General features: G+C 43.7%; 1 protein-coding gene across 1 annotated transcript; it reads right to left on the bottom strand.

Annotated features, from left to right (window-relative positions):
• Positions 1-1,700: 1,700 nt before the first annotated feature.
• pck1 (phosphoenolpyruvate carboxykinase 1 (soluble)) lies at positions 1,701-16,832 on the bottom strand. Its single transcript, XM_061875053.1, has 10 exons — positions 16,713-16,832; positions 16,385-16,641; positions 15,934-16,118; positions 11,107-11,310; positions 10,779-10,966; positions 10,545-10,707; positions 5,227-5,451; positions 5,008-5,139; positions 4,838-4,933; positions 1,701-2,587 (listed from the first exon to the last, which is right to left on the bottom strand). Exons 2-10 carry the CDS (start codon positions 16,606-16,608, stop codon positions 2,136-2,138), a joined length of 1,869 nt encoding a protein of 622 aa, XP_061731037.1. The 5' UTR covers positions 16,609-16,641; positions 16,713-16,832; the 3' UTR covers positions 1,701-2,135.
• Between the last annotated feature and the right edge of the window lie 9,334 nt (positions 16,833-26,166).

Here is a 26,166-nt window from a genome sequence, read left to right as displayed (position 1 = left end):
ATATCCCCTCGTGCCATAATATCACATAATCAGGTTGACCGTCGGCCCCCATTCGTGCAAATGTCTCATTAAAGACAATAAGGCGACTGACAAAGAAGCTCTGATTGGTCCCTTGAGATACTAGGTTTTTCTGTTGTATCTACGCGGTTATGTGGTAGTTGCTAGGTCCTGCCATGCGCGTAACAGCTTACTTACGGAACAAATTACAATATCGCATACACTAATGTAAAGCATATCACCTAGGAACTCCAAAATTGTTATCAGCTCAGTTTTGACCAAAATTGAGTTACTGGGTTTTGCCTTTGGATGGGAGATCGGGGGTGGTACTTTTGGATTGGCAGATTTCTCTTTAAGAAGGGGAACCAGAGGGTGTGTTCCTACTATAGTGGGATCGCACTCCTCAGCCTTCCCGGTAAAGTCTATTCAGGTGTACTAAAGAGGAGACTTTGCTGGATAGTCGAACCTCGGATTCAGGAGGAGCAGTGTGGTTTTCGTCCTGGTCATAGAACGGTGGACCTTCTCTATATTCTCGGCAGGGTCCTTGAGGGTGCATGAGAGTTTGCTCAATCAGTGTATATGTGTTTTGTGGACTTGGAGAAGGCATTCGACCGTGTCCCTTGGGAAGTCCTGTAGGGAATGCTCAGAGATTATGGGGTATCGGACTGTCTGATTGTGGTGGTCCGCTCCCTGTACGATCAGTGCCAGAGCTTGGTCCGCATTGCCGGCAGTAAGTCGAACACATTTCCAGTGAGGGTTGGACTCCGCCAAGGCTGTCCTTTGTCACCGATTCTGTTCATAACTTTTATGGACAGAATTTCTAGGCGCAGTCAGGGCATTGAGTGATCCGGTTTGGTGGCTGCAGGATTAGGTCTCTGGTTTTTGCAGATGATGTGGTCCTGATGGCTTCATCTGGCCGGGATCTTAGGCTCTCACTGGATCAGTTTGCAGCCGAGTGTGAAGCGACTGGGATGAGAATCAGCACCTCCAAGTTCGAGTCCATGGTTATCGCCCGGAAAAATGCCATCTGCGGGTTGGGTAGGAGATTTTTTTACCAAAAGTGGAGGAGTTCAAGTACCTCTGAGTCTTGTTCACGAGTGAGGGAAGAATGGATCGTGAGATCGATGGGCGGATCGGTGCGACATCTTCAGTAATACAGGCACTGTATCGATCCATTGTAGTGAATTTAAAAGTCGATCTACTTTCCAATCCTCACCTATGATCATGAACTTTGGGTTGTAACCGAAAGTATAAAATCACAGGTATGAGCGGCTGAAATGAGTTTCCTCCGCCGGGTGGCGGGGCTCTCCCTTAGAGATAGGGTGAGGAGCTTAAAGTAAAGCCTCTGCTCCTCCACATTGAGAGGAGCCAGATGAGGTGGTTCGGGCATCTGGTCAGGATGCCACCCGAACGCCTCCCAAGGGAGGTGTTTAGGGCACGTTTGACTGGTAGGAGGTCACGAGTAAGACCCAGGACTATGTCTCCCGGCTGGCCTGGGAACGCCTCGAGATCCCCCGGGAAGAGCTGGACGAAGTGGCTGGGGACAGCGCAGTCCGGGCTTCTCTGCTTAAGCTGCTGTCCCCGTGACCATCTTCTTCCGATTAGCGGAAGAAGATGGATGGATGGATGTTTTAGTTAAGGAACCATCTCAGCATTTATGCTCTTCCTTTAGTACACATTTGAAGCCCGACCTCTTTTTTTTCTTCAAAATGTTTATTGAAATACTTCAACGTTTAAACAAGAGCCATCAATGGAATGTATACAACATGAGAAAAAAGTATGTTAAAATATGTGCACTGCTGACTGCCCTGTTAGGGCGGGGCTTAGATTGGACTACATAACACATAAGAATAAAGCAAAAAATATAGAAAGGGTGCTTTTCGTTTTGCAATAAGTTATCAAGTATAACCAATTAAATAAGAATGAAATACAATTGCATCAAATAAGTGCGCGCACTGCAACAACACAGAGATGAATGGAACGCTTGCAGTTAGCATTGAATGCTAACACTAACATATTTGAATTGTTCACCTTGAATTAGTGACATTTACAGTGAGATTTAAATCGCTGTAAATGGGACATTCCAGCATGTCAAAGAAAAACCAGAATGGAGTTTTTCCAGTAACCTTTTTTTTTTTTCACATCTGCTTGACCCTCTGCTGGAGGAGCTGCAGCTGCCTCGCCACCTCGCCGGGCAGGTCGTCGTTCACCTGCGTGCTGAAGTACTTCTCCACCTCCTCCACCTCTTTCTGCCAGAAGTCCTGGTCCAGAGCGAATAGCCGGTCCAGGTCTACGCTCAGACCCTGCAGGTTCAGGGAGTGCGGGCACGGCAGGTAGCCCACTGCAGACGGCATGGCGCCGGCCTGGCCGGTCACCCGCCGAAACATCCAGTCCAGAACTCGGATGTTTTCGCCGAAACCGGGCCAGAGAAAGCCGGCTGAGGGACTCTTGCGGAACCAGTTGACGTGGAAGATCTTGGGGAGCTTGAGGCCAGGACGCTCTGCCATGCTGAGCCAGTGAGAGAGGTACCGGCCGAAGTTGTAGCCGAAGAACGGGCGCATGGCGAACGGGTCGTGCATGATCACCTTGCCTGGATGAAGGAGAAGAAAACACGCGATTGTGAGATGAGGTGTGTAGATCTGTTAGTGCTCACATTTATCTATATGTTGTTGTTCTGCTTTCTATGCCAGCATAGACGAGATGTTGTTTTCTAAGATGCCATTTTGTTTTTTTTAGTAGTTCTATCATTTTTTTTTTTTTTTTCATGTTTATTCAATGTTAGGTGGTGTTAAATTAAAGACTAAAACGGGAAATGTGCTTCCCCCATTGATTCCTTGTGAAGAATGTATCAATGCACAAAAATTTAAAAGAGAGGTTGGAGAAGAATATACAGAAGAAAAAACTAAATTGAGAAAAAGTAAAAAATGACAATGTGAAAGAGGAGAAGAATACGAAGATGGAGGACAAGAGGGAGTAGAAGAATTAGAAAGTGAAGGAGAGGAGTGGGAAGGTGAATAGAAATGGGAAAGGGAGAAGGAAAAAGAAAAAGGTAGAATAGGAGAAGTAGAAGAAATACAGTGGGGCAAAAAATATTTAGTCAGCCACCGATTGTGCAGGTTTTCCCACTTAAAATGATGACAGAGGTCTGTAATTTTCATCATAGGTACACTTCAACTGTGAGAGACAGAATGTGAAAAAAAATGCAGGAATTCACATTGTAGGAATTTTAAAGAATTTATTTGTAAATTATGGTGGAAAATAAGTATTTGGTCAACCATTCAAAGCTCTCCTCACTGATGGAAGGAGGTTTTGGCTCAAAATCTCACGATACATGGCCCCATTAATTCTTTCCTTAACACGGATCAATCGTCCTGTCCCCTTAGCAGAAAAACAGCCCCAAAGCATGATGTTTCCACCCCCATGCTTCACAGTAGTTATGGTGTTCTTGGGATGCAACTCAGTATTCTTCTTCCTTCCTCCAAACACGACGAGTTGAGTTTATACCAAAATGGATACATGGATGATACAGCAGAGGATTGGGGGAATGTCATGTGGTCAGACAAAACCAAAATAGAACTTTTTGGTATAAACTCAACTTGTCGTGTTTGGAGGAAGAAGAATACTGAGTTGCATCCCAAGAACACCATACCTACTGTGAGCATGGGAGTGGAAACATCATGCTTTGGGGCCGTTTTTTTGCTAAGGGGACAGGACGATTGATCCGTTTTAAGGAAAGAATGAATGGGGCCATGTATCGTGAGATTTTGAGCCAAAACCTCCTTCCATCAGTGAGAGCTTTCAATGGTTGACCAAATACTTATTTTCCATCATAATTTACAAATACATTCTTTAAAATTCCTGCAATGTGAATTCCTGGATTTTTTTTTCAGATTCTGTCTCTCACAGTTGAAGTGTACCTATGATGAAAATTACAGACCTCTGTCATCATTTTAAGTGGGAGAACTTGCACAATCGGTGGCTGACTAAATACTTTTTTGCCCCACTGTAGAAGGCATAGGAAAGGATAAGGAGAAAACTAATGAAAAAAGAAGAAGACAGAGAGAAAGCAAAGCTCAAGGAGAGGAAGAGGCAAAAAAGAAGTAGAATAGGAGAAGGAGAAAGATGACACTGGATAAAAGGAGAAAGTAAATGAGAAGGAGATGACAATGAAGGAGAAAGAGAAACTGAGGAAGAAGAAAAAAAAGACATGAAAAAAGACGAAAAGAAAAAATAAAAAAATATTAAAGAAAACAAAAGAGAAGGAGAACATAAAAGAACAGAAAAGCAGAGAAAGAAGAAAACGAATGAAAAGGATAAAATGGAGACGTAGAAGAAAACGAAAGAGAGGCGGTGCGGAAAGAAGAGGAATATAAAGCGAGGGAGAAGAAAAGAAGGGAAAAGAAAGAAATTAGAAGGCAGACGGTGAAGGAGAAGATGAAAGAAAAGGAGAAAAAGAAGGAAAGGAAAGAGGCAAAAAAGAAGGACAAAAAAGAGAAAGAGAATGAAAATAACAAAAAAGAAAAGGAGAAAAAAGCAACAAAACGGAGAGAATAGAAAGCGCAGAAGTAGAAAAAGGAGAAGGTGAAGAAAAAGGAGAGCAAGGTGGAGAAAGAAAAAGTAGGAGAAAATAAGGAGAAAATAGAGAAGACGAGGGGTAAGTGAAGGAGAAAAAGAAAACAAATGAAAAGAAGAAACATGAGAAGACAAACAGGAAGGAGATGACAAAGAAGAGCAAAAGTAGAAGAGAAATAAGATATGAGAAGAAGGGGAAAGAGGGAAAGGAAAAAGCAAAGGAGAAAGAGAAAAAGAAGAAGTCACATGGCCTCAACAAGACACTAACCTTTGTGTTCAGCTGCAGCGGTGGCCTCAGACCTCATGGCGGCGCCAACAAAAACTCCATGTTGCCAACTGAAGGCTTCAAAGACTAGCGGCACACCTGAAGAAGAAGAAGAAGAACTGAGTTATTTCCGTGCACCCTTCTGGAACATTTGTTTGTTCCGTGCCGCTCACCTTCAGGCCGCCGCCCCCCAAAGATGATGGCCTCGATCGGAACCCCTTCAGGTGATTCCCACTGGGGGTCTATGATGGGGCACTGATCGGCCGGCGTGCAGAAACGAGAGTTGGGGTGTGCACAAGGTTCCCCTGCAGAGAACACCAAGGTTGACATTCTTTTATTTGACTTTCTACAACAGGCTTTGCTACACATCTAAATATCAGAATAAATCTCACCGTCTTCTGGCTTCCAAGGTTGGTTCTTCCAGGAAGTGACGCTGACGCCCTCCTCCAGCTCCTCGTCCATGCCCTCCCAGTGCACGCCGCCATCGCTGGTCTCTGCCACGTTGGTGAAGATGGTGTTCTTGGCGATGGTCGCCATGGCGTTTGGGTTCGTTTTGGCCGAAGTGCCGGGCGCCACGCCGAAAAAGCCGTTCTCTGGGTTGATGGCGCGCAGGTTGCCTGGCGTGAAGTAGAGGGTAAGGGTGAGGTCTTTACGGCTGGCGGTTCTCTGATTGGGCCCCATTCAGCAACTGTTCTTAAAGGGGAAAATTATCACCAGACCTTTGTAAGCGTCAAGATATACCTTGATGTTGCAGAAAAAAACACCATATATATTTTTTAACCGATTTCCGAACTCTAAATGGGTGAATTTTGGCGGATTAAACTCCTTTCTGTTTATCGCTCTCGGAGCGATGACATCAGAACGCGACGTCACCTAGGTAGTCGACGCCGTTTTCTCCACATTACACGCAGCAAGTCAAATCAGCTCTGTTATTTTCCGTTTTTTCGACTGTTTTCCGGTACCTTGGAGACATCATGCCTCGTCGGTGTGTTGTTGGAGAGTGTAACAACACGATCAGGGACGGATTCAAGTTGATTTACGTAGAATGTGCATAGATTAGCACGGCATGCTAATCGATGCTAACATGCTATTTAGGCTAGCTGTATGTACGTATCTGTATGTACGTATTGCAGTATTATGCCTCATTTGTAGCTATATTTACATCCAGCCTTTCTTTCCACCCACATACCAATCGACGGATTTAAGTTGCTCCAGTGTCAAGAGATGCGAAAGTCCCTTGTTTGGTTTTTACCGGCGATGCCACGACAGAGATGGCACAGAGATGGCAAGAATGTCTGGATATCCTGCGACACTCAAAGAGGATGCATTCCCAACGATAAAGTCAACAAAATCACAAAGGTGAGTTTTGTTGATGTTATTGACTTATTTGCTAATCATACATATTTGGTCGCGGCATGACTGCCATCTAATCGATGCTAACATGCTATTTAGGCTAGCTGTATGTACATTTGTAGCTATATTTGCATCCAACCTTTCCCTCCATCCACATTTAATGCGAAACAAACACTTACCAATCGACAGATTTAAGTTGCTCCAGTGTCAATGCGAAAGTCCCGATCGTTTGGTCTGCAGATTTTACCGGCGATGCTAAGACAGACATGGCCGAATAGCGTCAAAAGCTATTCGCTCAATAGCTTCAGTTTCTTCTTCAATTTCTTTTTCGCTATCTGCCTCCATACTCCAACCATCCGTTTCAATACATGCGTAATCTGTTGAATCGCCTAAACCGCTGAAATCCGAGTCTGAATCCGAGCTAATGTCGCTTTATCTTGCTCTGCTATCCGCCATGTTGTTTGTATTGGAATCACTGGATGACGTCACAGGAAAACGAACAGTGGCTTCGCAGATAGCGAAAATCAAGCACTTTAAAGCTTTTTTTAGGGATATTCCGGGACGGGTAAAATTTTGAAAAAAACTTTGAAATATAAAATAAGCCACTGGGAACTGATTTTTATTGGTTTTAACCCTTCTAAAATTGTGATAATGTTCCGCTTTAAGAACAAATTTTGTTCTTGGGCCCACTTGCGAAGTTTTTAAGGAGATTTTTGTATTCACCAATGTTTTCTTAGCTGGGATTTGTTTGTAGGTAAGAACAAAATCTACAAGTGCTCCAGAGCCCTCTTAAAGGCCTACTGAAACCCACAACTACCACCACACAGTCTGGTAGTTTATATATCAATGATGAAATATTAACATTGCAACACATGCCAATACGGCCTTTTTAGTTTACTAAATTGCAATTTTAAATTTCCCGCAAGGTATCCTGTTGAAAACGTTGCGGAATGATGACGCGTATGATGACGCGTTTTTGTGACGTTATTGGTTGGAGGGGACATTTTAGCCCAGCACCACTCACAGCTAAAAGTCGTCTGCTTTAATCGCATAATTACACAGTATTTTGGACATCTGTGTTGCTGAATCTTTTGCAATTTGTTTAATTGATAATGGAGATTATAAAGAAGAATGATGTTGGTGGAAAGCGGTGGATTGCAGCTGCCTTTAGCAACCAAAACATAGCCGGTGTTTCTTTGTTTGTTGTGAAACTTTAATATGGAAGAGAGCGGTCAAGTGAACATGTTTCTCTACCACATGTCAACCAGCAAGTTTTTGGATGAGAAAATTGTGATATTAAGTCGGCTCTTACCGTAGACTTGAGCGCAGTTTGCGTCCTCCTGCAGCTGTCAAAAAGGCAGCTGTGACTTTCTTGGCTCCTCCATATGGCTTACCTCAGAGACACGGGCGGTCACCGCAGCCCTCCGACTTTCAGGTATGACTTTATAATCTCACTAAAACACTAGTAACACAATAGGCAGATAAGGGATTTTCCAGAATTATCCTAGTAAATGTGTCTAATAACATCGGAAACGCCCCCTCTGCCGTCGCCTTTTTTTTTTCTTTCTAGTGCTTCACTCTAACTTTCCTTATCCACAAATCTTTCATCCTCGCTCAAATTAATGGGGAAATCGTCGTTTTCTTGGTCCGAATCGCTCTTACTGCTGGTGGCTATGATTATAAACAATGTGAGGATGTGAGGAGCCCTACAACCCGTGACGTCATGCGCACATCGTCTGCTACTTCCGGTACAGGCAAGGCTTTTAGAATGGACCTGCTATCCCCGTTTAAATAAGAAAATCTCATTTCAGTAGGCCTTTAAAGTGGCCTCTTTGTTCTTAGAGGGGAACATTATCACCAAACCTATGCAAGCGTAGCGTCAATATATACCTTGATGTTGCAGAAAAAAAGACCATGTATTTTTTTAACTGATTTCCGAACTCTAAATGGGTGAATTTTGGCGAATTAAACGCCTTTCTGTTTATCGGTCTCATAGCAATGACGTCAGAACGTGAGGTCACCGAGGTAATACATCCGCCATTTTCATTTTCAACACATTACAAACACCGGGACTCAGCGCTGTTATTTTCCATTTTTTCGACTATTTTTTGGAACTTTGGAGACATCATGCCTCGTCGGTGTGTTGTCGGAGGGTGTAACAACACTAACAGGGAGGGATTCGAGTTGCACCACTGGCCCGAAGATGCGAAAGTGTCTTCCGCCAGACCCCCATTGAATGTGCCAGAGTGTCTCCACATTTTACCGGCGATGCTAAGACAGACATGGCACAGAGATGTATGGATAACCTGCAGATGCATTTGCAACGATTAAGTCAACTAAATCACAAAGGTGAGTTTTGTTGATGTTGTTGACTTATGTGCTAATCAGACATATTTGGTCTCGGCATGACTGCCAGCTAATCGATGCCAACATGCTATTTACGCTAGCTGTATTTACATTTGAAACTAGATACCCACATTTAATGCGAAACAAACACTTACCAATCGACATATTTAAGTTGTTCCAGTGTCACAAGATGCGAAAGTCCTGATCGTTTGGTCCGCACATTTTACCGGCGATGCTAATAAGGCAGCCATGCTATGGGCCACTTCATTAGGTACACCCATGCTATGGCGGAATAGCGTCAATAGCTATTCGCTCAATAGCTTCAGTTTCTTCTTCAATTTCGCTTTCGCTATCTGCCTCCATACTCCGACCATCTGTTTCAATACATGCGTTATCTGTTGAATCGCTTAAGCCGCTGAAATCCGAGTCTGAATCTGAGCTAATGTCGCTACATCTTGCTGTGGTATCTGCCATGTTGTTTGTATTGGCAGCCCTGTATGACGTCACAGGGAAATGGACAGTCGCAACGCAAATAGCAAAAATCAAGAACTTTAAAGCTTTTTTTAGAGATATTGCGGGAGGTGTAAAATTTTGAAAAAACTTCGAAAAATAAAACAAGCCACTGGGAACTGATTTTTATTGTTTTTACCCTTTTGAAATTTTGATAATGTTCCCCTTTAAGTGTGACAAGTTCCCTTACATTTATTTTCTATCCATCCATTTTCTTCCGCTTATCCGAGGTCGGGTCGCGGGGGCAGCAGCCTAAGCAGGGAAGCCCAGACTTTCCTCTCCCCAGCCACTTCGTCCAGCTCTTCCCGGGGGATCCCGAGGCGTTCCCAGGCCAGCCGGGAGACATAGTCTTCCCAACGTGTCCTGGGTCTTCCCCGTGGCCTCCTACCAGTTGGACGTGCACTAAACACCTTCCTAGGGAGGGATTCGGGTGGCATCCTGACCAGATGCCCGAACCACCTCATCTGGCTCCTCTCGATGTGGAGGAGCAGCGGTTTTACTTTGAGCTCCTCCCGGATGGCATAGCTTCTCACCCTATCTCTAAGGGAGAGCCCCGCCACCCGATTTATTGTTTTATTGTCACACACACACTATCATCAATTACCGAGGCGTTGATTTAGTGATTGGTGACTCTCTAAAACAGTGGTCCCCAACCTTTTTGTATCCGCGAACCGGTCAACGCTTAATAATTTGTCCCACGGCCGGGGGGGGGGGGGTCCTTTTTTTTTCTTTTTTTGTCATGAGAAAGGGAGTTTTTTGTGGTTGGTGCACTAATTGTAAGTGTATATTGTGTTTTTTATGTTGATTTAATAAAAAATAAAAAATAAATTATTTTTATTTTATTTATTTATTTTTTATAAAAAAATTATTCTGCGGCCCGGTACCAATCGGGCCATGGCCCGGTACCGGGCCGCAGCCCGGTGGTTGGGGACCACTGCTCTAAAATACCAACAGGCCTCTCACACCCTGTTGCAACTCAACTTACACAATGGCAATGCTTTTGCTGCTACTGCAAGATGTCGCAGATCGTGCCCTGGGGAGGGAGCGCATATTTCATGACCATATAGACCTATTTGCCCGAAGTCACGAATGTTTATTTGAATGCGTCGGGCTACCTCAGCAGTCCCCCTTTCTTAAACTTACGATAATTACAAATTTCTCTTCTGTAATCTGTTTGTGTTTTCTCCGTGTGTTTGATGTTCGGCTTCCCCGCCGGAATTGTGCCCTTATATTGGGAAGTAAGGGCGTTTACCTATGAAAAATTAAGGAATGTTTACAGATGGATATTGGGGAAAAAAGGGCGTGTTTATATGAAAATTATGATAGACACGCACCCGCTAACCATTTGGCATTCAGTAATTTAAGAAGAGCAGGTGGGAACAATTTGGCCGTTTAAGAACATGTCATTAATTTGAATGGACTCTTCTTAGGAAATCACTTAAGAAGAAAGATAAGAGGAAAAGATAGGAATTTATTACTGAATGGGGCCCAGTGTCCTCACCTTGCTGGTCAAACTTCATCCAGGCGATGTCGTCCCCGACGCACTCCACCTTCCAGCCTGGCAGCGTTGGACGCAACATGGCCAGGTTGGTCTTCCCACAGGCGCTTGGGAAGGCCGCCGCCATGTACTTCTTCTCCCCCGCAGGACTGGTGATACCCAGGATCTGATCAGGAAACGACACAGTTAACGACGCAAGTAGTTCTACTCTAACAATGGCACGGTCCATTGTCTTACCAGCATGTGTTCGGCCAGCCAGCCTTCTTCCTTGGCGAGGCGCGAGGCGATGCGCAGGGCGAAGCACTTCTTCCCCAGAAGGGAGTTTCCGCCATATCCACTCCCGAAGGAGACGATCTGTTTGCACTCTGGGATGTGGGCGATGAGGGTCTGCTCGGGGTTGCAAGGCCAGTTGTTGACCAGAGGTTCTGAAGACCATAAATGTTTGCTGGAATTTAACATTGGTCCAAGAACAAACTGCAGTTTGCGGAGGTTGAAAGTCACCGACCACGGATTAGTTGCAGAGTTACGGTACTGATGGGTGGAGCTCAAAGAGACGGTGACGTACTTTTTAGCGGCAGCGGACAGCCGACAGAATGCAAACAGCGGACGAACTCGCTGCTCCCGAGTGCGGTCAGAACCGTTTTTCCCATACGGGTCATCACCCTCATGCTGGCCACCACGTACGGCGAGTCCGTCAGCTCCACTCCAATCTTGGAGAGGGCGGACCCGACTGGACCCATGCTGAAGGGAATGACGTACATGGTGCGACCTGAGAAGACAATTGTGTGGTCAGCTCATTATTGTCAAAACAGAATATACAGCACAAAGGACCTAAATAACACAGGCTAAATAGCGTGTGCAAATTATAAAATTGTGTTAGTGGGCGTGTTGAATGTGATCTACTAAAACTGTATGTGCAATTGATGATAATTGATTTGTATTATTTAAAAATACCTGTGTGCTTTTTTAAAAAGGTAGGTTTTTAGCTGTTTTTTAAAAGCATCCACCATCTGTGGGGTCCTGAGGCGTTCAGGAAAGGTGTTGTTACACAGACGGGGAGCGGCAGCTTTAAAAGCTCTGTCCCCCATGGTCTGGAGTGAGAAGCCGGCGTGAAGATTTTGCATGTGCTATACCGGCTGTGACCATGGAAACACTCATTAACCTCCACATTCACTTGAGCATGCTCTAATCCTACTAAAAACTCCTTCATTTATACAAAGAATATATGCTGATGATTAGAACGCTAAGAATGCCGGGAGAGACATACATTTATTTAGGCTCGCAGTGTGATTTATCAAGACGCAAACTGCTTTGTGATCGCTGTTTGTTTAGCACATTTGAAATGTTCATGCAAACTGGCACAGTTAGGCACAACTTGGGGAGGGACAAAGGCGGCGATCGCACTACAAAAACAGAAAATGGAGAGAGAATCCTCAGTCTGTGTATGGGTCAACATATTTGGACTGTACATTTTCCATCCATTTTCTACCGCTTATTCCCTTTTGGGGTCGCGGGGGGCGCTGGCGCCTATCTCAGCTACAATCGGGCGGAAGGCGGTGTACACCCTGGACAAGTCGCTACCTCATCGCAGGGCCAACACAGATAGACAGACAACATTCACACTCACATTCACACACTAGGGCCAATTTAGTGTTGCCAATCAACCTATCCCCAGGTGCATGTCTTTGGAAGTGGGAGGAAGACGGAGTACCCGGAGGGAACCCACGCATTCACGGGGAGAACATGCAAACTCCACACAGAAAGATCCCGAGCCTGGATTTGAACCCAGGACTGCAGGACCTTTGTATTGTGAGGCAGACGCACTAACCCCTCTGCCACCGTGAAGCCTTTGGACTGTCACAATTTAAACAAATGATGGACATATTGTCCATTTAGCAATATCCTTTTATAGATGTAGAGGTGTTGGATGACTTAAGGGGCTGATTTAAACAAATTCAATTGATTACTTTTTTTTCTACTACCATTTTTTTAATATAGGGATTAGGGGTGTGGGAAAAAATTGATTCGAATACGAACCGAATCGTTTACGTTGTGCGATTCAGAATCGATTATAATTTTTTTTAAATCGATTATTTTTTTTATTTTTTATTTTTTTAATCAATCCAACACACCACTACACAGCAATACCATAACATCCATCCATCCATCCATTTTTTACTAATGCAATCCAATTACAAAACCAAACCTGACCCAGCAACACTCAGAACTGCAATAACCAGAGCAATTGAGAGGAGACACAAACACGACACAGAGCAAACCAAAAGTAATGAAACAAAAATTAATATTATCAACAACAGTATCAATATTAATTATAATTTCAGCATAGCAGTGATTAAAAATCCCTCACTGACATTATCATTAGACATTTATAAAAATAATAAAAAAGAACAATAGTGTCACACAGTGGCTTACACTTCCATCGCATTTCATAAGCTTGACAACACACTGTGTCCAATGTTTTCACAAAGATAAAATAAGTCATACTTTTGGTTTGTTTAATAGTTAAAACTAATTTACATTATTGCAATCAGTTGATAACACATTGTCCTTTACAATTATAAAAGCTTTATAAAAAAAAAAATCTACAACTCTGCTGGCATGTCAGCAGACTGGGGTGGATCCTGTTGAAATCCTATGTATTGAATGAATACAGAACCGTTTTAAATCGGAAAAATATCGTTTTTGAATCGAAAATCCAATCGAATAAAAAAAATCGATATATTATCGAATCGTGACCCCAAGAATCGTGGGAGACCCAAAGATTCACAGTCCTAATAGGGAATATCCATCCATCCATCCATCTTATTCGCTTATCTGAGGTCGGGATAGGGAATAAATTATTAAAATATTTGTATCTGTAAAAACTTTTAATGCATTCTCGCATACATATTTGGATCATTCTAGACAAACCATCGTAACATCTGCGGCTCTTGGAGCGCCTCTTCGGCGTGCTAAAAATAAGTTGTGTTGTCTAGATTGCACTTCAACAGTATATCACCCAGAAAAGGTCAAGTGTGCTGCATACTCCACAACACAACAAAACAGCAAAGGTTGCACCTTTGTAGCATATGATGCCATGAATGTGGAGGCAAAGGAGTTTTTCCATGGTGACAGCCAGTTGTAATAATAATAATAATAATAATAATAATGGATTAGATGTATATCGCGCTTTTCTATTATTAGATACTCAAAGCGCTCACAGAGAAGTAGGAACCCATCATTCATTCACACCTGGTGGTGGTAAGCTACATCTGTAGCCACAGCTGCCCTGGGGTAGACTGACGGAAGCGTGGCTGCCAGTTTGCGCCTACGGCCCCTCCGACCACCACCTATCATTCATTCATCATTCATTCACCAGTGTGAGCGGCACCGGGAGCAAGGGTGCAGTGCCCTGCCCAAGGACACAACGGCAGCGATTTGGATGTCAATAGGCGGGGAGCGAACCTGCAACCCCCAGGTTTCTGGCACGGCCGCTCTACCCACTACACCCGCCCCTACGTGCAACATTCTTGTTCTAATAGGGCGGCTTGCACCGCTTTTACACTTATAGTCCAAGCAATGTTATAGTTTGTACATGTTTTTTTACTGTATTTGGATCTTAGTAAATCAGGTCTGTGGTGTTTTGCTATGTTGAACCCACAGCACACAACTATAATCTGTGCCACCTTTTCTGTAATAACAAAGCGCAATCTGGGTAACGGCACCTATTTTTTAGCAAGGTGCGCTCTGGGAGACCGCACGACCAGTGTTTTCGGCAATAACTGCAGCCATTTGTGTATTACTGTGTCAGTTTGCACGTACAGTACGTTCCAAATGGCCACAAAACAGGTTTGAGTGCTAATTGATTATAATTGCATCTCCAAGTATTGTGAGCATTCTAATATTCTGCATATTTTCTGAATGTACACAAAGACATAAACACTACGGTATTTTTCAGACTATAAGGCGCACTTAAAGCCTTTTCCTTTTCTCAAAAATCAGCCTTATAATCTGGTGCGCCTAATGTACGGAATTATTCTGGCTCGGTTTAACGATATCGTAGCTACTTTATTTGGTACATAGTGTAACGAAAAGTGTGACCAGTAGATGAGATACGTGTAAACTGCAAGATGACGTCAGTAAACAACACCAAAACTTTGAATGTTCCATTGAGAATATCGAACATTACACACGGCACTTAAAAATCCGTCAAAATGTTTTAATACGACTTTAGTAGGCTATAAAGTCACACCACTTGATTTGTTGTTGGAGAATTACAGCTACCGTAGTCAGATGTACTTTGCTGCAACATACGGGTATTATTCTGGTGTATGTATATGGACCGCAAAATTGCACAAAATAGCTGTATATTATCCGGCATTATTTTTGCAATATTGTGCAAAACCAGCTTTTCTTACTGTCTGGTACCTGCGGATGTGTATTTGGAATCTGCATAAGTACTGAAAATTTGTGCGCATCCACTATTGTAGTCCAAGCCGGGGCCGTAAACATAAACTTCTTCTTTTTCTCTATCTTCATCCTCTGTTGCCATTTTTAATACAAAGTAGTGTAAATTTCTAATTTATATCTGTCAGTAGACTCACTATGGAAGCGCTAAAAACTACCAGTGTAGTTGGTTTACATAAGTCACCCACGGAACTATAGTTATTAGAGAGTTCCGGACGGACGGTTTTTCACGGGACACATTTCCGTGAGCCACGGACGAAAAGATGCTGCTCCGTTGTTGATTTAAGTAAAGTCTGAATGTCATTAAAACAGTTAGCTCCATCTTTTGACACTTCTTCCACTCCCGTCCTTGCACGCTACACCGCTACAACAAAGATGGCGGGGAGAAAACGCTTTCGAAAAATGGAACCACGTAAATAAGACCGTCCACAAAACAGCACATCCTGAAGAAACTGTCAGAAAGCGGCTAGAAGATAATCTGAAAAACATAATCCATGCAACATTTTGACCAAAGAACCACCATTACATGTTATGTAGACCACAAGGAAGTGTTTTAAATTGAGAAAAAAAATCATAATATCACACCTTTAATACGCCTTATAATCCGGTGCACCTTTTGTATGAAAATAGACCTGAATAGACCCATTTATCGGCAGTGTGCTTTATAATCTGGTGCGCCCTATGGTCCGAAAAATACGGTAAACATAGTGCGCTTGCCATTTTACTAATCTAAGAGTTGCAATCCTTAGTTGTTTAGCTTATGCGTATGCTATCAAGTTTGGATGTGTTTTAATACACGCAAACCATTAGTAGATCAGGTCCTTACTGAACTACTACATACTTCAAAGGACCTGCCAGGAACAGATCCAGACATCATGCCAGTGTTTTCTCTGAACCTATTTGAAGTTCAGGGTTTCTGCGCTACCTTTCATGCATCCGGGGAATCTCTGGGCCGACGCTTTGTCAAACTCCTCCGGCGACATCCAGCGGCCCAGCTGGCTTGCTCCGCCCCCCAGGGGTGTGGGTACCGTGTCCCGCTGCTCTGTGGTCACAATCACCGTCCTGCTCTCCACACGGGCCACGTCCCTAGGGTCGGTCCTGGCCAGCCAGCTGCAGGAGGTAGAAAACGACAAAGAAGAAACAGTGAACATTATCATCAGGATATGATGGTGGACTACAACAAAAGTATTGGAACGTCAACACTAAGCATCGAACTGCAAGTTTGAATGTGTGAAGTCCCAACATGTTAGTCCATATATTTATTTTCATGAAGGTTCTGCTGAGACTGGACGGACTGGTTTGCTTCCAGTTCGATTGTTGCTAGCAGCAGCTGACGTCTGACTAAAAACCTCCAACGATGCTGTGTTCCAACCTACCAGTTTTCATACTTGGGGAGCTTCTTGATCAGCCCCTGCTCCTCCAGTTGGGACAGGATGGTCCGGTTCTCTTCGTCGGAGCCGTCGCAAATGTGCAAGGAGTCCGGCTGGCACAGGATTACGTTGGCCTCCACGAACTCCCTGACGGCCGGGCTGAGGGCGCTCAGATCGCCCTGCAGGACCCGCGGGCTGCTCGGGTTTTGGGACTGCAGCTCAGGAGGCATGGCGGCAAGAAAAGAGAAGACAGGAGAGGAGGTCTAGAGAGGAGAGGACAAAAACGATAAGGTGCGATTCAGATCCGCGTGCATGCATCAGCATGAAGACAGACCTCACTTGCTGGCGTTGCTCGGCGCTGAGCGTGAGATCATCAGTGGAGGCTTGTCCGCTGCCAGTGGGGTGCACTCCTTTTATCCTCTGGGATGTCCCACCGAGAGGAGGGAGAGGTGTGTGCTCATGGACCTGTTGTTCGTCTTGTGCAGCATGCGTGCATGGCAGGTGAATCATTAATTTAGCGTCGGGGGACGTAACGCGGAACCGGTTCTCTCTGTACTCTGATGACTTCATAGTGAAAACGTCGATGTCTTCTTCTCTTTACAGTCGATTGATTATTTGTCATCTTATCTGCAGTGATTACGGGCCAGATAAAAACATCCCACAACAAGCAGAAAAAGTCCCCGAGAGGCAATCACTCGCAGAACTTGCATTTGAACTTTGACCCACTTTGCGGCTGATGTAAGTTTAGGCTTTTGAGTCCCTCAAGAGCGCCTTGATGGATCCTCATTGGCTGCCTTCCGGAGGCTCGCCATGCTCGGGTCAAAAGACAAGTTTGTGGAAATGAGAGTGGGTGAGTGACAGTCGAAAGATACAGTATGTGAATACAGAGATTACAAGCCTAGCGATATAGCTCGGTTGGGGCGGTATACAGTGGGGCAAAAAAGTATTTAGTCAGCCACCGATTGTGCAAATTCTCCCTCTTAAATTGATGACAGAGGTCTGTAATTTTCATCATAGGTACACTTCAACTGTGAGAGACAGAATGTGAAAAAAAATCCAATAATTCACATTGTAGGAATTTTAAAGAATGTATTTTTAAATTGTGGTGGAAAATAAGAATTTGGTCAACCATTCAAAACTCTCACTGATGGAAGGAAGTTTTGGCAAAAATCTCACAATACATGGCCCCATTCATTCTTTCCTTAACACGGATCAATCGTCCTGTCCCCTTAGCAGAAAAACAGCCCCAAAGCATGATGTCTCCACCCCCATGCTTCACAGTAGGTGTGGTGTTCATGGGATGCAACTCAGTATTCTTCTTCCTCCAAACACGACGAGTTGAGTTTATACCAAAAAGTTCTATTTTGGTTTCATCTGACCACATGACATTCTCCCAATCCTCTGCTGTATCATCCATGTATCCATTTTGGTATAAACTCAACTCGTCGTGTTTGGAGGAAGAAGAATACTGAGTTGCATCCCAAGAACACCTTTTTCTTTGTCATGAAAATGGGAGGTTTTTCGGGTTGGTGCACTATTTGTAAGTGTATCTTGTGTTTTTTATGTTGATTTATCCAAAATGTTTTTATTTATTTGTTCTTTTTTTTATTTGAAAAAAAATATATATATATATATATATAAAAAATTATTCTGCGGCCCGCTACCAATCGAGCCGCGTACCTGTATCGGTCCGCGGCCCGGTGGTTGGGGACCACTGCTACACATCACAAAGGCCGGAACCAAACAAAAGAAAGTGTGCCGTTCACACGAGAAGTTTATGAACAAAAAAAAACTTAACGCAGGAAAAAAACTAGCAAAACACTTAACATGGACTATGGCATGGCACAAACAAGGTTTACTGTGGCATGAAAAAACTAACACTTACGTGGACACGGCATGAATCGCACAACTTGAACTATGGTATCGCATGAAACAAGCATGAAACTGTGGCATGAAACAGCTAACATAACTATGGCATAGCACAACATGAAACTGTGGCATGAAACCAAAAATAACGCCATGACGACTGACTGGCAAAGGTGGGCTTCAATCATGTCTCTTGATTAGAAAGAGGTGCGTGTCCCGAACACCAGAGGCAGGTGAAAATCATAAGTCGCCAAGGTAACTAAAACAAACAAGGGTGCACAAAAACAGGAATTGGTGGAGTCTAAAACTAAGAGAAAATAACAAAAACATGATCCGGATCATGACATATTCCACAAGAAATGTGCTATCTCACGATCGGCAGAGTGACCATGTAATACTTCTCCATATCAGTAAGTGGCAGCAGGTAGCTAATCGCAGTGCAGGTCTACTTTGAGGATTAGTGGTGCAATTGTGTCATATTTTGTCATATTTGGTCAATACATCAATATATTCATTCACCAGGTGTGAATGAATGATGGGTTCTCACTTCTCTGTCAGCACTTTGAGTATCTAATCATAGAAAAGCGCTACATAAAATCTAATCCATTATAATTATTATTATTATTATTATTATTACATACATATGCTTCTGAGTGTTATTTGTTAACATTTTCTGTAGTGGGATTTAAAAAAATACAAAAAAAACCTTTTTGCTCCAAAAAGGTTGAAAAACACTGGTCTAAGTAGCTGGCAAAACAAGTTAGTCCCGATGTAACTGTGTTTTGGCGGTGGTAGTTGTCATGGTTCGTAGGCTGCATGAGTGCTTCCAAAACTGGGGCGCTGCAATTCATTAAGAGGTCAGATGAATTCCAACCCAGGAGCCAGATGAGGTGGTTCGGACATCTGCTCAGGATGCCACCCGAATGCCTCCCTAGGGTGGTGTTTAGGGCACGTCTGACCGGCAGGAGGCCACGGGGAAGACCCAGGACACGTTGGGAAGACTATGTCTCCCGGCTGGCCTGGGAACAGCTCGGGATCCCCCGGGAAGAGCTGGACGAAGAGGCTGGGGAGAGGGAAGTCTGGGCTTCTCTGCTTAGGCTGCTGCCCCCGCGACCTGACCTTGGATAAGCGGAAGAAAATGGATGGATGGCTAGACAGTGAGAGTGGTTTTTCCAAGATGGCGCTGCTGGCGATTTTTAGTTTGTATTCTAATTAGGGTCCAATAAGCCCAAATAGCAAAGAGAAATAAAAAAAAAAAGCATGTAAACAAACAGCTTGTGCCTCAAGATGCGAAAGTCCCGATCGTTTGGTCTGCACATTTTACCGGCAATGCTAAGGCAGACATGGCACAGAGATGTATGGATATCCTGCAGATGCATTTCCAACGATGAAGTCAACGAAATCACAAAGGTGAGTTTTGTTGATGTTATTGACTTATGTGCTAATCAGACATATTTGGTCGCGGCATGACTGCCAGCTAATCGATGCTAACATGCTAATTAAGCTAGCTGTAGGTACATTTGTAGCTATATTTGCATCCAGCGTTTCCCTCCACCCACATTTAATGCCAAACAAACACTTACCAATCTACGGATTTAAGTTTCTCCTGCACATTTTACCGGCGATGCTAAGGCAGACATGGCACAGAGATGTATGGATATCCTGCGACACTCAATCGTTGGTTACAAGGCGATCGCTGAATAGCGTCAATAGCTATTCGCTTAATAGTTTCAGTTTCTTCTTTAATTTCGTTTTCGCTATCTGCCTCCATACTCCAACCATCCATTTCAATACATGCGTAATCTGTTGAATCGCTTAAGCCACTGAAATCCGAGCCTGAATCCGAGCTAATGTCGCTATATCTTGCTGTGCTATCCGCCATGTTTGTTTGTATTGGCATCACTGAATGATGTCACAGGAAAATGAACGGTGGCTTCACAGATGGCGAAAATCAGGCACTTTAAGCCTTTTTTCAGGATATTCCATGATGGGTAACATTTTGAAAAAAACTTCGAAAAATAAAATAAGCCACTGGGAACTGATTTTTATTGGTTTTAACCCTTCTGAAATTGTGATAATGTTCCACTTTAATGTTCTTTGATGTTTCCCTTTTGCACACATGTTTACGTATGCTATGGCTATGAGTTTTTTTTCTTCCTTGGCCTCAGACTGGACCCACTCTCCAGGGGCCCAGGCTTAGACTGATTTTTTTTTTTTTTACTCACCCCCCTACCCATCCCCGGCGTTTACCTGTTTTTCACCTTTTTTGTAAAGGGCGCCGGAAGTTAGCAGAACCGTCAGTGATCCTGTTCTGTCTCCCTGTTATGTTTGTCTGCTCTTGAATGGGGGGAATCCTCGGGGGTTATTGAAATATTTCTGATTCTGATTCTGATTCTGATATCAGCCACTCCCTTGAGAAACATTTCACAAAAGTGACTACAAGTGCCATTGGCCCCAATTTCCAAAATTGGAGGGTCACACTGCATGTTGGATTTCATCTTTCTCTTCAAATGAACCGCAGCTCCTCACGCTGGCAGCGGACATCATGGTTCTAATACCACCGTGCTTGACTGCAGCCAAGACATAATTATTTTGCCAAAAGGCCAGAAAATGCTATAGCAGATGTCGGGAACCTTTTTGGCTGAGAGAGCCAAGAAGCCAAATATTTCAAAATGTATTTCCGTAAGAGCCATATAATATTTTTTTTCAACACTGAACACAACTAAAAGCGTGCATTTTTAAGTAAGACCAACATTTCTAGAGTATAATAGGTCTCTTGTTTTTTGTAATAATAGTGTTATTCGGAAGCTAACTGAAGGGGGGGGGGGCCTGCGGGCCTGCAGCGAAGCGGGGTGTTGCCACGATCAGCCTCGAAATCAGCGATCGGTGCATAGATGGCCCACCTGGGCCTTGTTATTTAATCACCTGTCGCTCTGTTATAAGCAACAGCCAGGAGGAGAGATGGGGTTGGAGCTGGAGCCAAAGCATGAGCAAGGACGACAGAGAAAAAGACAATTGCTGGAAAGCAACTGAGAGACTTATTGAAAAATAAAACAATATTGTAACCCTGAAACAGGCTCTCAGGTCGGTGCTTGGTGGTCTGAAGAACCCCCAGGAAGGCAAGCCCCACACTAACCAATAATAAATTAATAACTTCTTACCATTAACGCAACTTCTTGAACAGGTGCGGTAGAAAACAGATGGATGGATTAAAAATGCATTAGAATGTTTTATATTTTGAACATTATTTTCAACACTGTGATTACAAGTGGAATTATTCATTACTTATCGTGTTAAGCAAAGTCTGCTCAGATCTATCCGAGAGCCAGTCGCAGTCATCAAAAGAGCCACATCTGGCTCTAGAGCCATAGGTTCCCTACCCCTGTGCTATAGGGAAAATTTTTGATAGCCAAGATTTATGAACAACGTGTTTTTCATGTTCAGAAATTGATGTCACAATTAGGAAGACATATGCTGCATGCTGGTAGACTTTGACTTCCTTTTATAGTACAGATAATAACAAAATTGTGTTGCATTAGCTCGTTGTAGTGCAGGATAAAAAAGCAATGAGGTGCAGATATAAATACAGATAAATATATTGCACTTTTGCATATGCATCCATGTTTAGGGATGTATGTTGTCCCTCTTTTAACTTCAGAAGAACAAGGGATGCTCTGCTTCACAAAGTCACAGTATATATTAGAATTCACGTTTCCCCCAATGCACCATAGCTCCCCGGTGCTGGCAGCGCTCGTGCAAACCCAGACATAGATCTAGGTCAGACAAAAATATCTTGCTCGTCACTGGTGTTGAGTAATTCACTGTGGATGGAAAATATATACCGCTGCATAAGCCGAATGTTGACTACTCCAAAGAATACCTAATTTTAATGTTCATATTTGTCTTTTAACACAAAAAAAAAAAAAATGAGAGCTGTGTCACGATGTGCATGACAGTTTTTATGGGGTTTGTTTTGTTTGTCCTCTTCAGTGTTTCTCCCTGCCTATTGCTGTTATTTCTTATCCACTTCCCGATTGTTTTGGGGTTTTCAGGGACTTCTGAGTCCTGTTCCCCACACCAGTCTCCCGTCCAAAGGCAAAACCTGGTAACTCACGTCTAGCTGATTTTGCGAAAACAAAGGAAAACCAATCTAACTTGATGCTGTCTTACAAAGATCTACAAAGTCATCAAACGTATAGATGTTTTCTTCAGCTTTCATTTTCTTGCCGATTGAGCCATGGATTGAATCTGCTCTCATGAACGTGTGCCCTTTCTCCAGATATTTTATCACAATCTCGGGTGGTTCCCATTCTGCGTTTGCACATCGGGCAAGAGCCGTGTAGAGCGTCCAGTTTTTATTTTGACCTCCACAGTTATCTGCCCAAAAGAGTATGCCAGGGGAAGAATCAAGAACAATACATTTAATGAAGGTGCTTGCAACGTCCTGGGCCAATCTTCCAAATATCCCCTCGTGCCATAATATCACATAATCAGGTTGACCGTCAGCCCCCATTCGTGCAAATGTCTCATTAAAGACAATAAGGCGACTGACAAAGGGGCTCCGATTGGTCCCTTGAGATACTAGGTTTTTCTGTTGTATCTACGCGGTTATGTGGTAGTTGCTAGGTCCTGCCATGCGCGTAACAGCTTACTTACGGAACAAATTACAATATCGCATACACTAATGTAAAGCATATCACCTAGGAACTCCAAAATTATTATCAGCTCAGTTTTGACCAAAATTGAGTTACTGGGTTTTGCCTTTGGGCGGGAGACCTGCTCTTGCTTAGTGATCGGGGGGCTCACCTGTTTCTGATCACTAATCCAGTGGGTTTATCTGACAGTGTCGCCTACCCTGCGACAGTAATTCCTTGACTAATGTTTACGGTGTGCATTTCCATTTTTGCCTGACTATTCCATCATCAAAGGACATTATTAATTGTACGTCTGCTACCGTCTCTGCATCCTGGGGTCATGCTAACAATTGCAATGCGCCACTGTGACAGGATGAACTCACTTTTGTACTATACAGTCAAGGCCAAAAGTTTGGCCTGGACATCTCCTTTTCCTCCTTCACCTTCTCCTCCATCAATGCGTTTTTTTAAATGTTCATGACTACCGGTACAGGGCTTCACGGTGGAAGAGGGGTTAGTGCGTCTGCCTCACAATACGAAGGTCCTGCAGTCCTGGGTTCTATCCCGGGCTCGGGATCTTTCTGTGTGGAGTTTGCATGTTCTCCCCGTAACTGCGTGGGTTCCCTCCGGGTACTCCGGCTTCCTCCCACTTCCAAAGACATGCACCTGGGGATAGGTTGATGGGCAACACTAAATTGGCCCGAGTGTGTGAATGTGAGTGTGAATGCGAATGTTGTCTGTCTATCTGTGTTGGCCCTGCGATCAGGTGGAGACTTGTCCAGGGTGTACGACGCCTTCCGCCCGATTGTGGCTGAGATAGGCGCCAGCGTCCCCCGCGACCCCAAAAGGTAATAAGCAGTACAAAATGGATGGATGGATGACTACCAGTATAGCTTGGTTGATAGAGCGGCCGTGCCAGCAACTTGAGGGTTCCGGGTTCGATTCCCGCTTCCGCCATCCCAGTCACTGCCGTTGTGTTCTTGGGCAAGACACTTTACCCACCTGCTCCCAGTGCCACCCACACTGGTGTAAATGTAACTTAGATATTGGGTTTCACTATGTAAAGTGCTTTGAGAAAAGCGCTATATAAATATAATTAACTTCACTACATTGTAGATCAGGGGTAGGGAACCTATGGCTCGCGAGCCAGATGTGGCTCTTTTGATTACTGTATCTGTCCCTCAGATAAATCTTTGCTGACAGTGCTTAATGCGATAAGTAATGAATAATTCCGCTGGAAATAACAGTGTTAAAAATAACGTTCAAATAATAAAACATTCTCATGCATTTTAAACCATCCATCCATTTCTACCGCACCTGTTCAAGGATGCGGGTGGCTCAACCAACCCCAGCTGTCCTTTGGGGTACAGGAGGGTCGCGTTAATGGTAAGAAGTATTTAAGTTATTATTGGTTAGCTTCAGAATAATGTTATTAAAAGGAATAAAATACTTATTATCCTTTAAAAATGTTAGTCTTACTTCAGTGTTCAAAAAAATATTATATGGCTCTTGCGGAAATACATTTTCAATATTTAGGCTTCACGGTGGGAGAGGGGTTAGTGCGTTTGCCTCACAATACGAAGGTCCTGCAGTCCTGGGTTCAAATCCAGGCTCCGGATCTTTCTGTGTGGAGTTTGCATGTTCTCCCCGTGAATGCGTGGGTTCCCACCGGGTACTCCGGCTTCCTCCCACTTCCAAAGACATGCACCTGGGGATAGGTTGATTGGCAACACTAAATTGGCCCTAGTGTGTGAATGTGAGTGTGAATGTTGTCTGTCTATCTGTGTTGGCCCTGCGATGAGGTAGCGACTTGTCCAGGGTGTACCCCGCCTTCCGCCCGATTGTAGCTGAGATAGGCGCCAGCGCCCCCCGCGACCCCAAAAGGGAATAAGCGGTAGAAAATGGATGGATGGATTTCATGGCTCTCTCAGCCAAAAAGGTTCTGACCCCTGTTGTAGATTGTCAATGAAGCCATCTAAACTATTGAATGAACACATTTTGTGACAATCTCTCACTTCATTTCTGTTAGTTTTTCGTGTTTTTGTATATACTTCCTGTTCAGTGCTCTTATTTTGTTGTATTTCCTGTTTTACTCACGGAGCACTGTTGTTTTTCTCTTTTCGTTGATTGGCAGCGGTTCACACCTGCTGTCAATCAAACTAGTACCTATTTATGTTTCACTCGAGCACTCCTCAGTGCTCGAAGATAATCTATGTTTGGTGAACTTACTATGGAAGACTGCTTTATGTTTATTTGTTTTCTTATGAGTTCTGAATTAAATTCCTCTTACCTTCACTCGTCTCTCCTGGATTTTTGCATCATCGAGGACACACAACTGCAGCCATGCGAGTTTCCCATCACATGTGGAGTTCTGTACTTAACAAAAAAAGGTGAAATAACTGAAAATGTGTTTTGTATTATAGTTTTTTTCAAAATAGCCATTCTTTGCTCTGATTACTACTTTGCACGCTCTTGGCATTCTCACGATGACCTTCAAGCACACCTGTGAAGTGAAAACCATTTCAGGTGACTACCTCTTGAAGCTCATCGAGAGAATGCCAAGAATGTGCAAAAAAAAGTAATCAGAGCAAAGGGTGGCTATTTTGAAGAAACTAAAAAATAAAACATGTTTTCAGTTATTTCACCTATTTTTGTTAAGTTCATTCATACTTTTGATGCCTTCAGTGACAATCTACAAAAGTTGTGAAAATGAAAAATACGCATTGAATGAGAAGGTGTGTCCAAACTTTTGGCCTGCACTGTATACTAAAATAAAGCAACAGCTATTTAAAAAGTCAACGTTTGAGGTGTTTTCATGTCCACAGATGTTTGTCGCGCTAAGGGTGGCCTTGGTGTCACATTTAATAGCAGGAACACGCCGCGATAACGGCGCTAAGAGTTACATAACGCCCTTAGTGACTTGTGTTTTATGAACAAGTCGCCCGGGTGTATGGCAGCACTCATAAAGCATCCTCGGACTCTTAAACACGGTCACTAAGGCCCTCGTAGTCACTCTGAGACAACAGGTCAAGGGTCAAACCAGCACATGTTTAGCCCTTATGACTCAGCTTCACCTCAGGAACACGACTGATTTGGAAAAATATCTGACTGGAATTCTCTGGAGCGTCGCACTTGCTGTGCGGCCTTTGCTTGCAACTAAGTAAACAAAGCATTTCTTTAGATGGTGCATGTGGCCATGTTGCCGCAACGCTCACGTCAAACTATGTTGCAACCGTGTTAGCGGAGTCCGTGCAAACTGGCGTCAACATAGACACACAAGGCTGCTGA

Source organism: Nerophis ophidion, linkage group LG16 (genome assembly GCF_033978795.1).
Source record: "Nerophis ophidion isolate RoL-2023_Sa linkage group LG16, RoL_Noph_v1.0, whole genome shotgun sequence".
Taxonomy (NCBI): Eukaryota; Metazoa; Chordata; class Actinopteri; order Syngnathiformes; family Syngnathidae; genus Nerophis; species Nerophis ophidion.
This window is presented reverse-complemented; position numbering and strand designations above follow the sequence as displayed.

What these genes read in the sequence shown, in the direction of transcription:
- pck1 (XM_061875053.1), bottom strand. Translation starts at nt 16,608, where the DNA reads ATGCCTCCTGAGCTGCAGTCCCAAAACCCGAGCAGCCCGCGGGTCCTG. An exon ending in CTCCCCAAGTATGAAAACTG is followed by an intron (nt 16,119 to 16,384) that starts GTAGGTTGGAAC and finishes TACCTCCTGCAG; the next exon opens with CTGGCTGGCCAGGACCGACC. An exon ending in CTGTCCGCTGCCGCTAAAAA is followed by an intron (nt 10,967 to 11,106) that starts GTACGTCACCGT and finishes TATGGTCTTCAG; the next exon opens with AACCTCTGGTCAACAACTGG.